This window comes from Centrocercus urophasianus, unplaced genomic scaffold (genome assembly GCF_019232065.1).
Source record: "Centrocercus urophasianus isolate 14NV4802_14NV808 unplaced genomic scaffold, USGS_Curo_1.0 seq_14, whole genome shotgun sequence".
Taxonomy (NCBI): Eukaryota; Metazoa; Chordata; class Aves; order Galliformes; family Phasianidae; genus Centrocercus; species Centrocercus urophasianus.
The window spans coordinates 3,025,694-3,042,022 of NW_024884586.1; the positions used below are offsets into that span (position 1 = coordinate 3,025,694).

At 40.0% G+C, this 16,329-nt stretch overlaps 1 protein-coding gene across 2 annotated transcripts in view; it reads left to right on the top strand.

The window, feature by feature from the left end:
• DENND2B (DENN domain containing 2B) overlaps positions 1-16,329 on the top strand; it is a 154,494-nt gene that overhangs the window by 53,003 nt on the left and 85,162 nt on the right. For both annotated transcript variants that reach the window (XM_042814786.1, XM_042814787.1), the window contains one exon: positions 14,815-14,919. In XM_042814786.1, the coding sequence (XP_042670720.1) occupies positions 14,840-14,919 (80 nt within the window). In that variant the 5' untranslated portion in view covers positions 14,815-14,839. The remainder of the gene's footprint in view (positions 1-14,814; positions 14,920-16,329) is intronic.

The window sequence follows — 16,329 nt, forward strand, 5'->3', positions numbered from 1 at the left end:
TGAACATAAACACTATGAAAAAAGATAGTTTAGGTTCTCTAAGTTGTCTATAACAAAAATCTGGACATTTCTGTTTGTTGATGTGTTGGGAGTAGACTGTAATTCTGAAAGTTGGGTTGATGTACTTTTCTAGAACAACAATGCTTTCAAAGATGCAAGAAAATTATTCCTGTTTAGCGAGCAGATTCAAATTCGATATCTACACTTCTCAGATTAAATCCATAAGAAAGAAGAAATGGAACACAAATGACAGCCTCAGTGTCAGGCATGTATGAAGCTACCAGCTGAACGTTTATTCCAGTGTGTACTCCGATGAGATGGGGAAAGTTTGAGTCAAACTTTTCTAGGGGTTTATTCCCTTTTTGAACGAGAGTTTTCTTGTGTTCGGATAATTGTTTTTACACCATGAAGACCATAGAAAGATATATTTCCATATGGATGCTATGCCAAATTTACCCTGTGGCATGTGGAATGCTCTCTGTTTGGTGAGAAGCCAAAACATTCTCTGTAAGGGAAAAGAGGATGAAATTGTATCTGATCTGAGTGCTGATCTGGGTCCCTCAGGCTTATCCTGCGGCTGTTTCTATGTCAAAAAGGCAACACTGGATATGCCTTTTCAATGAGATCATTGCAAAATGAAATTGCTACTAAATTATATTTTACTCACAGTTTTGAGTTGAGTAAGTAGTATGAAAATTAGTGCTAAAATTTAAATAGAAGTACTGGTGCTGGACTGATGCTCCAGATGCTGACTGGATAGAATTAATCATTTCATGCAAATATTTCAAGTTCACATTAAATGTTTTAATAATGTTAAGCAGAAGTGATTGCACATTACAGCACTGCAGCTGATTTGAAAACAAGAAAGGGGACCCTGCTCCTTAATGCTCTGGCTACTTGTTCTTTCCAAACACGCTCAGCTGAGCGGAATGGAGAAGGGTTGTGCTTTCTTCTTTATATGTTTCTGAAGCTGTGTGCCACCTTGTGCTGATTGGCAGTAGAACTATCTTCCTTTCCTATTGCAAGCAAAGAAGTGAGATTTGAGAAGTTGCAATCACCAGAGGAAGATGTAGTGTGGGAACAGTCTGTAAGAGGCTGCGTGAAGGGGTTTAGGTTGCAGGGATCATGGGCAGCAGTGCCTCTTGAACCACAGATGTGGGCTTTGATCTTCTCCAGCAACAGAATGAAATGGTTAAGTTTTGTAGCAGTTCTTTGCATTGAGTCGGTTCCTGCTCCGCAGTCTGTGAAGACAGACTTTTTCCTTAGCAGGATTCACCAGTACAGTGGTCTATTCAAGCCTGCATCTGGGAAGATAGTTAGTGCCTTCATTTATGGAATTCCTGTCATAGAATTTAAGTACTTTAGAACAGCAACTGGTCTCTTGGGAGGTCTCTAACGTTATGTACGCAGCAGTAGGTAAATAATTTTAATAAAGGGAATGAGAAATTCTTACAAATCACCAATTACTGTCTTGCAGCCTGGAAAGGCTTAAAAGATGTTGGAGATGGTTCGTGGTTGGGTTGTGCATTTCTTTTTACTTTAAAAAGCCTAAAATCTATAAAAATCCCTTCCCTCTTCTCTGCCATTCTGCATGCAGTGTACGTGAGGGCAGAGCTGGTGTGTCTGCATCTGCTGTTCAGTGTCCTTGCTCTGCTGGGAGCTCTTGTTACTGCAGGATGCTCTGATGAACTCTACGTTGGCAGGAGCCACTGGCCATAGCAGTGTTAGGTGCTGCAACCAACTCTGTATGTTAGATGGGTGATTTGTTGCCTCCTACTACAAGGAATATCAAAACAGGTTCAAATGCTTCCAGTTGTTTCACTGTCTAGCAGTTGGAGGCCTAGTGAATGGAGATCTGTAACACTTAGGGTATCTTGTTCAAGATTCCTTTTTGTGCAGGTGATAAAGGTCTGTACTGTGGGAGCTGGCTTTTGTCTAGAGAAAGGTGCCTCTTCTTCTGATGGCTGTTTACACCTGTGATAGACGGGAAGATGCTCTCTGCAGCTTGTAGGTTCTAAAGGAAGAAAACTCATTTACACAGTAGCTGTGACACCACTAAATATAACTGGAGACCGTGGCAAAATTTCATTTGCAATAGATTAAGTTCTTCATCCCTTTAGCTTATAAAAATGTCCCTCCCTAGCAAGAAAGAGCTCTTTCTCTATTGGATTTTACCTGGTATTTTTCACATTTGTGCAGGGCAACCCTTGAAATTCCTTGTATTTCTTCTAATGGCTTTTCAGTGTTGATTCACACTTTCCTTTTTTGTTTTAGTGTGGAAGAGTGAAATTCCAACAAGGCTGACTTAGTGAAAACTGAATTAGTGCTGATGGCTGGAGAGGAACGTAACTTGATCTTCTTTCTACAGCGCTCGAATCAGGAACTGAAATAATTGTTCTAAGACCCTGGTCGAGATGCCAGAAAATGGAGCGATGCTTCTGCCAGATAGTCACCGCAGAAGTGCCAGACATTCCTTCCCTCTTTGGAGCTTAGGACTGTGTGTGTTGGAGAAGGAAAGTACACACAGGCAGCAGGGGTTCACAGTGCTTTTCTCTCTGTGTGCTGAGCATGCAGTGCGGTACCACTGGCAGGCCCCTTAGAGATGTGTGTGAGTGCTGGCAGGGGGTACAGACACAAGGCTCAACTACAGGAGTGTTTTTTTTCTTTATTTTTCTTTTTTCACTGTTGAACAGTGGCATTAGTCACTCTATCACAGGATTTAGCAGAGGATATGAGGTAAAGTCCCCAGAAAAAGGGCTGAAGGGCCCATCACACAGCATGAGAAGCTAGCTCGGTCCCTGAAGGGTTCGTGGCTCACTGGAGGAGATGGTGCTGGCTGCCAACCACTAAGCCCAGCTGCACTGGTTAGTGATTTGTGCTTTTAATTGAAACCATTGCACACTACTATAGCCCTGCCTTGTGGGAGCTGCTGGTGCAATAAATCTTGATTTTTTTCATATTAGAAGGATGTGTACTTTGGGGATTTTAATGTCTCGTGATTGTTTTATTTTTTTTTCTTTCCCCTTTTCTGTTGCTATAGCTACTATGATTTTTGTTAACAAAAGGGATGAGAAGTAGTTTGCTGCGCATAGTTTACATTATTGTGATTCTGATATGACTGCCAGTATTCTCTCTGTCCCTTCCTCTTTCCTGTCCCCCCCCTTGCCTGAGTCAGTTCTCTAAACAAACTGCAGGACTCTGGAAACTGCTGGCCTCCTTCAGTCACCAGAGGGTTATATGTGCTTGGGGATTCAGCTTCTGCCCATGAATTAGAGGCTCAAAAAACTGAGCTTGAGCTTGCGTTTGCATATTTCACGAGCTGTTACCAGCATTTGGTAACTTCCCACATGAGTGGGATCGTGCCCTCTTTGAGGGACATTGGGAGTTCCTGGCTCTTTCAGTGAGGTCTCACATCAGGTTACCACAGTGCTCAGCAGAATATAGCAGATCCATTTTTCTTGAGGTATTTTTGGGAAAATAGAAAGTTTACTCTGTGAGGAAAATACTAGTGATGGAATGAAAGAACATCTCAGTGGGGAAAGATGAGTTTCTTTCTCTGATGAACATGGGTGCAGGCTCAAAGTAGAGGGGAAGAAGGGGCACATATTTCTCTTTCCTTCTTATTGCCTTTTTTTTCCTTCAAAATATCGCTTGATTTCCTTATTTTCCTTTTTTTTTTTTTTCTTCTGATATCATGTTAGCTGTCTTTCATCTCACCTTTATTCTACCAGTATTCGACTCTCTGACATTTGTTTGATCCTCGTCTCTCTTCCCATTTCTTTACAGTCATCTTCCTTGATTTCAGTGGCACAGCTAGGAGGAAAGTAGAGGTTCACTCTTTTTGCTGGCATCATACTCCTCTCCCATTTTTCCTTTCTGTCTTTTGCTGGCATCATACTCCTCTCCCATTTTTTCCTTTCTGTCTTCTCAGTCTTCTGAGATGAGAGCTGGAGCTCTGTCTGCCTGCTTACACCCTGCTGTGGTTCATCATCATGGGAGCACAGGGTTTTTGGGTTTGTTTGGTTTGGCTTAAAAATCTGTAGAGGTTGAAAGAGGGTGTCATTAGCCAGTGGGCTCATAAACACGAAGGGGATCTGAGTCAGAAAACCACTGTGAACAAAACAGGTGCTCATTGCCCCAAGACATGTCAGCTTGCTGGAATGCAGATGCAGCAGACAGAAGGGGATGGCTGTCAGTGACCACAGAACCTGGGGAGTCTTTGCTACTCATGTGTTTATGGTGAGACCTACATGTCTGGGCCCCACCATCTTTAGGAGCAGTTTGAATTTAAAATCTTCTTTGCACCTATCCAGATTCCCTGGGTAACTGCCAAGTGCAAAAGAGGCAGAACCAAGGTTGTTCTCATTTCTTTGTACAAGCTAGAACAATTTTGTCAAATATTTTCTACTTACATCCATGCAATCTCCAGCCAGTTCCTCATCCTCCTGGGGTGCTCTTATATCAACACATTGAGACAGTCCATCCCGCTGAATAGTTACTTCACTTGAAGTGTTAGCACTGACAGCTTAAGTGTCATGGACAGGACCTTCTTGTGGATACTGACTCAGAACAGTAACGCAATTAGTAGGACATACTGATCTGAACTGAAGAGGCGCATAGTAATGCCACATATCAGTTCATGACCTTACTGAGGCTCTATTAGCCAAGACCTTCCACTTCAAACTTAAAACAGTACCTTAAGATAATGTCAAATTGCTTTCTGCTTATGTCAGTGAGTTTGGTACTTTTTCACCGCATAGTATTAGAGATAAATCAAAGGACCTTGAGCTGGTTGGCATCAGTTGTTGTCATCACTTCTACTTAAGACCAGTGTTTTTCAATCCTCCTGACACTTGTGAAGCATCCATGCCACATTCTTCTCCAGATGCTCCTTGCCACCTTCCTCTGAACTAGTTCTCCTGGTGATATCTACACTGGCCAGGAGAGTTAATTATCTTCAGATTGACCTTTGCTGGAGGCTGTAAGCAGGGTCTGGGAGCAGATTCCTGTTCAGATCTCTGTAAAAACGTGGTCTGAGGTTTCCTTCTGTGCCTGTTAGCAACGTTGCGTATTCTCTTCTGCTTAGCAATGGGAGAGCATAGTTAACACATGCTGGATGTTGATCCAGGCCTCTTGCTTTACTGCTCTGGCTTAACAATGAAGTTGCTTTGTTCCTCTATTTATTTACAGCGTGGGCCAACATACCGAAGGTCACCACATCTCTTTGCAAAGCTTGCCTGAACCTGAATATTCAGTGTGATGAGCAGCCTAACCTGCCTCTCTGAATTTCAGGGTAATATTTTCATCAGTCCTTGTTTTATTTCTTTTTATCTTCTTTGTTTACTTTTCCACTTCTTTCCCTCCCCACATTAGCATTTTTGTCTTTCATTTTTCCTTTCTTTTTCAGACTGTTACCTTTTTCTTCTGCATACTTTGTCAGGAGAGGAGAGACAGGATGAGGTACAAATCTGTCTGTCCCTTTTCCCACCCTGTCATCACTGACAGGTGAAGGAAGTGTTGCTGTTGGCATGGTAGAGATAATGCTTGTCTGTGTAGGCACCGTAAGAAAAGCATTTCTGTATCCATCCTGGCCTTTGGTAGGTGTCTTTCTACCTCTTTGCTCTCAGGAAGGGCTCAGCAAAAGGAGTTTGAAGCAAGCAGACTAAAAGAAGTCCAATGGCCTTCTGAAAATGGATGAGCTTTTGAAAGAATCATTTGGTGTGTGCCACCATTCTCAGTACTCAAGTTAAACTCCTTTGATCTCAGTGCTTTTCTTGTGGCAGTTTCCCAATTTGTCACAAGAAGTCTGTTGCAAAATGAAAGATCATTTCAGGGGGTTTCAAACTTTGTTTTCAAACTCTCTAAGTGTAAACTTTCCTGCTGCCTCACAGGGTATGGGAGAGGAAGCTCAAGGGTCCCTTTGCACAGACCTGTTATTCATTTGTAGCTCCTCCTGCTCCTATATAATTCACTGCTTATGTACTTACTCCTAAGTATGCCCTTGTACAAGGTGTTTTGGGAAGGTGTTGCTTACTCTAAACATACTAAGAGCGTCTGCATGAAGAGTTACTGCTGAGTAATTAGTATACTATAAATTATCCACTGCGTACAGACAAGTTCTGATTTGTTTCTGCTTTACAGAGTAGGAATTGGGAAATGAAAATGAAGGGTATTTTTCTACACTGAAAAGTTAATTGTGGTTTAAAGTACTTAATAGTTCAGTATACTAGATCTTGCTGGAGCCACTCTTTGTGCATACTTAAGGCATTCCCAGGTAGCACAGCTCACTTTTAGAGAAGATGTCCATACACAGATGCTGCCAGGAAACAGCCCAACTGACATAACTCAGGCAATTTACCCAGTGTCTCTGGGAAATCCATGGCAAAGTGAAGACTGAGTCCTTTCAAGTTTCTGTGTGACTGCATTAAGATACTCTTCCTCCCATCATATACATTATTCAAACCTTATGCAAGTAATACTACTGCTATTACTTTTGCATTTTGCACTTCAGTTGTGCTCAGAGTGGGAGCCACATGAGTCTGGCAGGAAGGAAGGGAGGTGGGCTAATAGCACTGGAGACAGCAGCTTGCTCTGTTTTATAGCTGTGACCCATGTTTACCTGGCATAATGGTCTAATGAATCAAAATCTTGGAGCAGTTGCAAAGTTGGGATGCTTCTCAGTTGTCCAGCAGACTTCATTGGTTAGTCTTGGGTAAGGAAAGCTCAAAAGTGAAATGATATTCAAGTCCCTTGGTTCCTTCACTGGCAGTTTGTGCTGGCCAGCTTTGAATTGTACTATGATGTTTTTAGGAAGTGGATACGCTCTGTGGAAATGCTGAAGAACAGCCTATTTTGAAAGAATATTTTTTGCAAACTGCTTTTCTCCATTTCTTTCATGTGGTCTTTATCATGCAAATGAAAAAGAACCTTTATGCCTTAAAGCTAATTTACTCTTGCTCCTTAGTACAATTATAATGTTTTTTGTGTCATGAGAACAATTTGCTATTGTGCAAATAATTTTTATTTTTCAATTAGAGGATTATAATTTCATTGAGGAATAGCAACAGGAGCAGGTGAGCTTGTGAGACTTGAATGGGTATTTTCATGTAAATAACTCAAAGATGAAGAGGAAGGACAAAGGAAGAATAATAACGAGGAATGTTTGTCAGACACTATTTATAAGTAGGTTATTTTCATTCAGACAGACATTGCTGCTGCCATTGCTGAAGTGTTGGCGTTGCAGAAACCGAAGTATATATGCCTAGGATTATTTTGTACTAAACCTTTTCTTTCTACAAAATGTGATGACTGGGGGCTTTCAACAAAGAGGTGTTCATAAAGTCTACAATGGGACTTGTTGAAAGGAGTTAACCGATTATGATCGATGCTCAAGTAGAGCAGAAGAAAAAAGTCACTTTTCCCTACAAAAGCCTGATTCAGAACTGAGGCATGAATATATTTTACTTGCTGACGGTACGTGAGAGTAATGCAGATGCTTTGTGTCTAAAACCAGATTTAGTGTTTAAAATCCACATAGAGTTTTTGTTACATTATCTGCACAAATTTCTGCTGCATCCGTGTCTGAGAACAAAATACTTGGATGAATGGTTTTTATCTTTTTCGTCTCTCCTCCTTTTCAAAAAATTCAAAGCAAAAAAATGTAGCACATTTGCAAGGCCTAAATTTTATTTTCCTCCTATGCACACTGGGAATGTGTTTATAATGATTATAGTGCTGTTTATGAAGAGATTTCTGCCTTAAAGAGAAACTTGAAAATGTTGTATACAATACCACTATCTGTAAGTGCACGGGGACATACTAAATACCTTTGGCATTAGCATAAGAGCAAGTTGTTTGGGCTTCATCTTTTCAACTCAATATATTCTTTTAGTTAGATAACATTACAAACTGTCCTTGTGTCTTTCTATTGGTATTTAGTTTGAAGTAGCACATATTTGAAGACATTTTAAGGAACTTGGATGAATGACTGAAAATCAGCTTTAACAGAAGACAAAAAGCATGACTGGTTTGCAGATGAATCAATTCTTTGCACCAGACGGCTGTATGACTGTGAGGGACTAAGAAAGCATGGCTAGCATGAGCATCAGAGAATAGGGCTGCAGCATTTCAGATTGAAACCATTTTAAAGGTTAGTGAGAAGGTGTTTTATGGCTGACTAAGGCTGTGCAAGTTCACAGTGCTGCCTCAATTGCTCTGTCTTCTTACTGGAGCCACAAAGCCATGGCACATGCCTGCCATCAGCCCTGCTGCCCATGTTGCTGTGGAGTTATGTTTCCTCCGAGCTTACAATATTACCATCTAACTGTGCTTTAAGTGTTTTAAATTTTTTCTACCTGATATTTCAAATTAAGATAAGCTTGAACCAGTCAATGTGCTTTTTAAAATACAGGCCTTATCTACTGTATTTAGTGAGAGCTCTTTGACGTACTCCTTTAGCACAGATTGGTAGTGATCATGATGAATTTACTTCTCTGCTGGTATGGCAATAGTTATAATTTATCTAAATTGGAAGGAAGTCTTTATGGGCTACAGACTGGGCTAGATTGTAGCCCAATCTTGGTAGAAAGCAGCTATAGGGGGCTGCAATAGATGTGGCACATATCAGTACATCTTTCACTTGTGTAGAAGGGAATATTCAGTCCAAAAGCTGGATTCAGTCCAGCTTCTTTGACTAAAATCTAATTCTGGTGATGTCTGAGACAGAGCACAAACAAAACATTTATTGGTTCTTTTTAATACTGAAGCAAGTAATATGAAACAAGAGCTCTAAGTTCCAGAGAGTTCTTGTAAATCAGTTCAGAAGTTCTTCAAGTAGAATGTGTCCTTCACAGCCTGAGAAAGTTGATCACCCTAGTATTAGAGAAAATTCCACCCTAAAAGGCTGGTGAACTTGCATTATGCATTGGACTCTTCTATTTTCTTGTCTTCATTCCATTTGGAAGCTGTAGTTACCCCAGCAGTGTTGGTGGTATGAGGAGAGCTTAGCACTTAACTCTTAATTTGGATGTAAGTTTTGGACCTCAATATATGCATCTACAACTAGGTTGCATTAAGACCCATTGTTGGTTGTATCAGTAAATTTCTGTCAGAGGTGTGGTTGTCACCTAGCTGTGAAAGCCTAGCAGAGGGCTGTCAACTTGACTGGAAACAGGCTTTCACTGGGTTATCAGCAGATAAACTTTGATGAGATTATGGAGTTAATTCTAGCTCAAGTATGTGCCTTTTGCAGTGTCAAAATGGTGGGATATTTGACAAACTCTTTTTCTTTGTGTTTGTTATTTGCAAGCATTATTCTCAGCTAGGGACTGGGATATTGGCAGCTGTATGAATGGCCTGATATTGTTTATTTCCCATAGAAATTATGCTAGAACACAGTGCAGCTCAGGCTTGTAGGCTTGTATGCTTTGCTGGGATGTTTCTGAACTCTTTAGGACCAGCCGCAAGGACAGTTTATTTTTTTGTCTTGCAAGAAACCAGTTGGTGTGATTACAGTTAGGTTGTCTTTGTGCTGTAAAAAGAAAACTTGGGATGAGATAGATGAATTAATTCTGAATCTCTTCACACCAGCTCTTGTTGAGCTGCTAATTTAGCTCTCTGTTAGACTGTCTGGTACTGCATTGGTAAACTTACCAGCTCAGAGAACAGGTATACCTGATGCAAGCACATAATCCTTGCAACAGCATTCTTTGGAGTCTCTGTAGAAGCCTCTAAAGGCAGAAATCCTTTAAGATTTAATTGGACTTTCCACTTTATCAAAGCTGACGTGTTGTTCTGGGAGGACATAGTTGTTTTACTGGAAGAGAATAGGCAAACTGTCACAAAGCTAAGTTGCATCTCTTAAATAGAAGTTCAGCTGTAGAACACCTCTTGAAATGGGGGCGAGATTTCCTAAAATGCTCAGAAAAGCAAGTTATCTATTTTAACTGACTTCTTATGCCTGCAGACATTCTGCTGTAGCTACAGCTAAAAAAAAAATTAAGTAGACCAAATCAGTCATTATTAAAATGTATTTCTGAGATTTTGTCTTTATCACAAGGTGCGTTTTCGAAAAAATGTCTTGGTCTTCACAGCCTGCACTGCTCCCTGTTCTCTTGTCAGGTCTCTGCCTTGTGGGGCAGACCAAAACCCATATAACCCCACATTCTCCTGATGAGTGGAATTTTGAGAAGAAAAGCAGTCTGTTTTAAAAAGCTGCAGAACATATACAGATCTCAAGAACCCACGCTGTACTGATAGCATTATCTCGTTTGCAGTACGGATTGGTTTGGTCTGGGACAGTTAAATATAAGATAATCTTTGTAACATGTAAGACAACAAATATTTTGCATCCAGAGAACCGTCACCCACAGACCTTGCTCAGAAGTAACAGCAGAAGGTCAAAGCACACTTGATGCCATTGCTGGACACACACATTTTATTTGTAGAATTTGCAACTGTGTTAATTACAGTGCAAAGAGAGAGAGCTTGGGAGCCTTCTCTCAAAGACTCCCTTCTCAAGTCATTAAGAGCTCTGCATAATCTGCTACTTCTTCTTTGCCACTTTTCAAACCTCATCTGCTCTATGCTGCAGTTTGGATCACAGCAAATGCCTGGTTGAGAGAGCTGTGTCTGCATGAGTGTTGTCTTCTCCTTGTATGAGTTCAGTGCTGGTCAGTAAGCAGCCAAATCTGGATTCTTCTTCATTAAGCTGCCATGTAAACAATGCTCGTGTTCTCACCACTCCAAAACCTGACTTTGAAGGATTTTGTTGTACTCTAAGGACTACTTTATTGGAACTCTATATATTTAATGGAAAATATACCCTGGAAATGAGTGCAAAATATACCCTAGGAATGAGTGCAATAAGTGGAGTGCAGTGAATCTGTTCTAAGTAGGGAAAAGAACCATATGGATAGGAAGAGCTATTAAGTAGAATATTAAAAAAAAACAAAGACACCAAGGAAACACAAAAAAAAGCATGCATGTTTGTTGAGCTGCAAAGTTTCACACAGAAATTGCTTTTCTGCTCCCGTTTTACTAACGGAATGGAAGATAGAGAATATGCATTCCTAAATTGAATTATTCGAAGACATCTATTTATCTAAGATGTGTGAGACATCTGAACTGAAATGTAAATAAGCAGGTTCAATGGGATCCACCTTACACAGGAGAGAACTGTTCTTACAGTGCAAGAACAGATGGCTGGATTGTGTGTAGGAAAATGGAAGAGTTTCTTGAGCCCTCATGGGTTCTCAGATGGTAAAAACAAATACATAAATTCTAGCACCTAAGCTCATTAGATCAGAATCACAGAATTATTTGTGTTGCAAAGGACCTTTAAGATCATCTAGTTCCAGCCCCTCTGCCACAGGCAGGGACACCTCCCAGTAGACCAGGTTGCTCAGAGCCCCATCCAGCCTGGCCTTGAGTGCTTCCAGGGAGGCTGCATCCACAACCTCACTGGGCAACATGTGCCAGTGTCTCACCATCCTCACAGTAAAGAATTTCTTCCTGATTTCTAGTCTAAATCCACCCTTTTCCTCTTACCACTAGAGGCTGAAATACGAGTTATGGCTAATTAAGGGTTTAACAGTCATTCTTTGGTTTCACAAATAAATCAAGATACTTGACTTTTTAGGCCAGTGTAGTTAGCTGGTACACTAGGCAGCGCAGAAGCCGTGTGACATGACTATTTTTGGATTTGTTTTTTAACAGTATGTCATAATTCTTGGGAGTGTTTTTTCATTGCTTCATGAAGAATAAAATATAAATATTATGATGGTGAATGCTCTCACATAAACCCAAGGGATGTGATTCTTACCAAAAAAGTGATTCATATAAACTTACAGGACTGTCAGACTCATTAAAAAGCCCTGAAAGAACATGATTGTTAAATGGTTTGGTTCCATTTTTTTTTCCCCTGCCTTTTGGCTTTGAGATTTTGTTGTTTATGTAAGACTTTAAATTATTGAGTGCTTTTAGCTACACTTCTAAGTACTTCAATAAATTATTGAAAAGTTTTCTGCCATGTTATTTGGATATTTGGATTTTCTCTGCTTATGCTGGAATAATACCAACATCACCTGCAGCAAAATGCTCATGAGAAATGAACATCAAAGGAAAATTACATAGAAAAATCTTTACTGTGTACAACAAACTCCACTCCACTGCATGGAGAGAAACATACATATCTCTAAGTGGATGTATCTTGTGAAATGTTACTTTAGGATTCCCATTTTGCTGAAAACAAACCCGTTTGTCGTATTTAATATTCAAGTTATCTTTGAAATGTGGAGTTAACTTGATATTTTTGAATATATAGAGTATTTATATATAAATATGTAGACCACAGTGGTTATATCAAACTGCTGGAAAGCTGAAATTTGAGAAGTGCAAAGGTTCCATAAAAATCGTACAATTTGATGTAAATGTATGCTTGCTTTTTTTCCTTTTGATCTTGGGTGTGGGAAAAATGCAAGATGGATGACTTCTAGTGTGCTTTTATGCTGTTTCCTATCTTTTATGAGTGCCAGATCAGTATCCTAATTTTAGGGTCCTGTAAGCTTTTTTGGTCTTCGACAGAAAAGCAAGTCTTGCAAAATGACTGTAACATATGCCTGCTAACAGTCATTTACCTTATGCCACACTTGTATGTCTTATTTTTCTCACCTTGACTGCTAATAATTTCTTTAGATTTAATGCAGTCAAAGCAATGAACATGTGAGTGGAAACATTAGAAAATCTCCCAGTTCCCTATAGAGTGTACAGTCCTAGAAAGTTTGACCAACATCAGAGGCTTTTCTTTCTTTTCCCAGGCAAGTCCTTTTCCAGCCAGAACAGGCAGTCCTTTACAGCCTTGCAATCTTGATAATAAATCAGTAAAACTGCGACACTGGAGGAATTTGGGGAGTTTCAGTATAAGAAAAAAAAATAAAAAAAATTGTTACCAACTGGAAAGAAAGTCTCCATGCACTCTGGGAACACTGAAACACACAAGAACACCGGAGATGGATAAGTAGATCTGGAATCTGTAGTCGGTGTACTTAACTCTGCATTTAGAACTGTAATCACCAGATTTTCTGACCCAATTTGTGGCAGAACTGTTTGTAATGGAGTGGTTAAGAGAATGTCCTTCTAAGTGCAACGGGTGTGTTTGTACAAGGATTTTGTGTGTTGTCAATACCCAGCTTGCTTTTCAGCATCACATTGCAGTTGGCTTCTCAAGCTGTCTGGACTTACTGTGGGTTTGAGTAAACAAGATGTTTTGTAACACTCCTTATTTTTGCATTAACTATATCATTAATGGTTGTAAAAATTGGTAGTTCTGGTCAGCCCCAGGAAGGCAGAACTTCAAATCGCAGTACGTATTTTAGCCTACAAGTGAAGGAGTATCTCAAGTCACTAGGAAAGTATTGCCGGAGCCTAGAATCCTTGTAACATCAGGTGGAATAAGTTCTCTCTCATTTATTTCATGATAGACTCAAGACAAGTAAAGATGCTTTCATTTCTCTTTTTTTGCAAAGTATTTAAGTGATTACAATGACAGAGGAGATTACTAAAAAGAGCAGCACTCTACAGAAGAGAAATGTGAGATACAGTTAGCAGTGAGGTATAGTGGCAAATGTTACTACTTTCACATCCTTGGGGCTATGTTCTAGCCCACATCCATAGCGTAACATTCTCCCTACCTTCCCTACCTGCTCAGCACAACATCTCTATTGAGGTAGTGGGGTTTGGGCGAAATGTATTTTGATCTTGAGCTGTTCCATAGCAAATTTGCAGCAGTGTTACAGCAGTAAGGCTTGTCATTTGGGAGCATAGTTCTTCATTCACTGCCCTTCCTTTCTTATGTATGTGAGGGACCTTGAGAAGGTAATGCCTTCTCTCTGCATTTATCTCGGAGATTTTTGTTCTAGATTTTTTTTCCCCTCAAGTTCTCCTTCCAAACCTCTTTACTAATAAGAATGAATCCTAAAGTTCTGTTTACTGTTTTTATACCTTTTGTGTGAATTCACTCGCAAAGGCTTCTCTATATTGTCTGCCATCTGCGTCTTGGCTTTCTTCCATGCATCTGGTATTCCTTTTGCCTCTTAGTTGTACAGAAGAGCAAACAATATTTATGTGCTTCTGACAGCTTTTTAGTTTCTCTTTTTGAGATGACCATTAGTCAGGAGTTGGTGAAGTCAGGAAGACACTAATGCTCCCTTGTAATGGGAATTCTAGAATGCGTGACTGGTAATGTAGGGTCTTCAACATGACCAAAATTTAATTTAGAGCTTTTGATTTGTTACCAATTCTCGTGCCTTACTAGGGAAAAGTAGAATTCAGTAATGACTCTTTATATTATCTGAGGCCTTTAGCCAGTAGAAGGCAATTTTATTTAAACAGTCTTGTGGCTAATAGAAGGAATAGGCTAGAAACCTTCTGTAGACATTTTCATGTCACAAGCAGATCTGAAAACTATATTCAACCTTATTGCTATTGAATATATTTCACTGTTTGAAATTATTTTTGTAATATTCATGCACCTATACTTTAGAATTATGAAAAAAAATTCTTCCTTCAATTTAGAAGCTTTTGTGTGACTGGAAGCCAGATATAACTATATTACTAGTAACTTGGATGAGGATGTGAAGCAACAGCAGTAGAGAGATAGGATGTTGTTTCTCAGGACCATAACAAGAATAATTGCATTTTATAGAATAAAAAGCATTCTGGAGTTGTGCTTTTACAGAGTGTAGTGCTTATAGCAATCTTGAAAAGTTAATTGTCACTGGGTCTTTACTGATGCTTAATTGACTTTTCTTCTCACAGATATCCAGATTTCTAGAAAGCAGAAATGACCATGACTGCCAACAAGAATGCCAATATCAACAGCAGAGCTGGAGGGAGTAAAGTGCCCCAGGACAGTCTGGATAGGTAAGTGAACTGAAGGCTCTGAGGACTGTGAATTGTGGACTCTGAGGAACATTTGTCTTTTTGGAAGGAAGTCTTTGTTCAAAGGCAAGAAAACTCTACTCTGACAGAGAGCTTTGCTGGGTTGAGGGAAGTTTTTTGTAAATCAGAGGAACTTTGGTATGAGAAGTCCTGTTTTTGGCACGTTTCTGTTGCGTTACTGTGGCTCACTGGCAGGTTATGATGATTGCAAGAAAGAACTTGTGTGCAAGAAAGAACTGAGGCATTGTGTAGGCCTCAGCCAGCTAGGGCTAAATTTCTGGACCACGTATCTGTGTCTGCTTTTCTGGATTGCTAATCCCCAGTTTGTATTTTGCATCAGTTTCTGTCACATTTTGTATGCTTATCTGCTTTGGCAGATAGAGTGAAGTGACTGCCTCGTGTTGCAGGTCTAGCAGCAAGTGTGAAAGGGTTGAATGTAAAATACAGGGAGCATCTTCGTTGTTTTAGATAAGAATAAGAAATGCTTATTTCTGATCCTTTCTGTAGCATTAGGTCATCTGTGGAGGAAGTAGGTCAACTATTTACCATTCACAGGTAGGGGGAAAAAGTAGCCTGTCTCATTACTATGTAATGTGTTCCCCAGACTCAGTACTGTAGCCAAAGACGCTTTCACTCCCCAGGCCTGGCAATCCTGAAGGAATCAGTCTGTTTAGACTAGGCCATGGAAGACAGTGGGCTTGCAAAATTGGGCATGTTTATGTGTGGCTTGGGAATGCTAGAGTGACAAAGTTGCAGTCCATCAGGAGGCTGTGATGTGATTGTGCACAGTGATGTAAAAGCCTGTAAATAACAGGTATCTTTCAATCACGATACAGCAGAAAGTATAGTGTCAGTAATTGCTTCCTTGTGCATTATTTTACAATGAAAAAAGACTGTTTAGAAGATGTTTCCCTTGGGCAACTCTTCTTTGGAATATTGCTTTGGAATGCAAATAAACAACTCATCTGCAGTCAACAAGTTCATACATCCCAGTCAGAAGGAGTCTTGTTCTTGGCCACAGTCTTCACAAAACTTCACAAAATGCTGATTAATTCAGCTTGTGGCCTTCACGGAGGACAGATCCACTGGCTCCTCCTCTTCTGTTGTTGACAATTGCAAAACCATTGCAGACATTTGCTGCTCTTGTAGAACAGTCTGTTTTGAATCTCTCTTCTACACTGCCTTGCTTAATAACATGTCAGTATCTTCACTTTTCTTTCCATTTGGATCGAAACATAACTCTGATGTTAATGACATAGAAAAAGAATGCATAAATAACTTGCACAGACTTTATGGAGTCTCTGTACTGTGGTAATACTGTTATGCTAGGTATTAGACATAGTGTCTTCCTCATTTATCTACCTTAGGAAGTTCAGAACCCTGAAAGACATT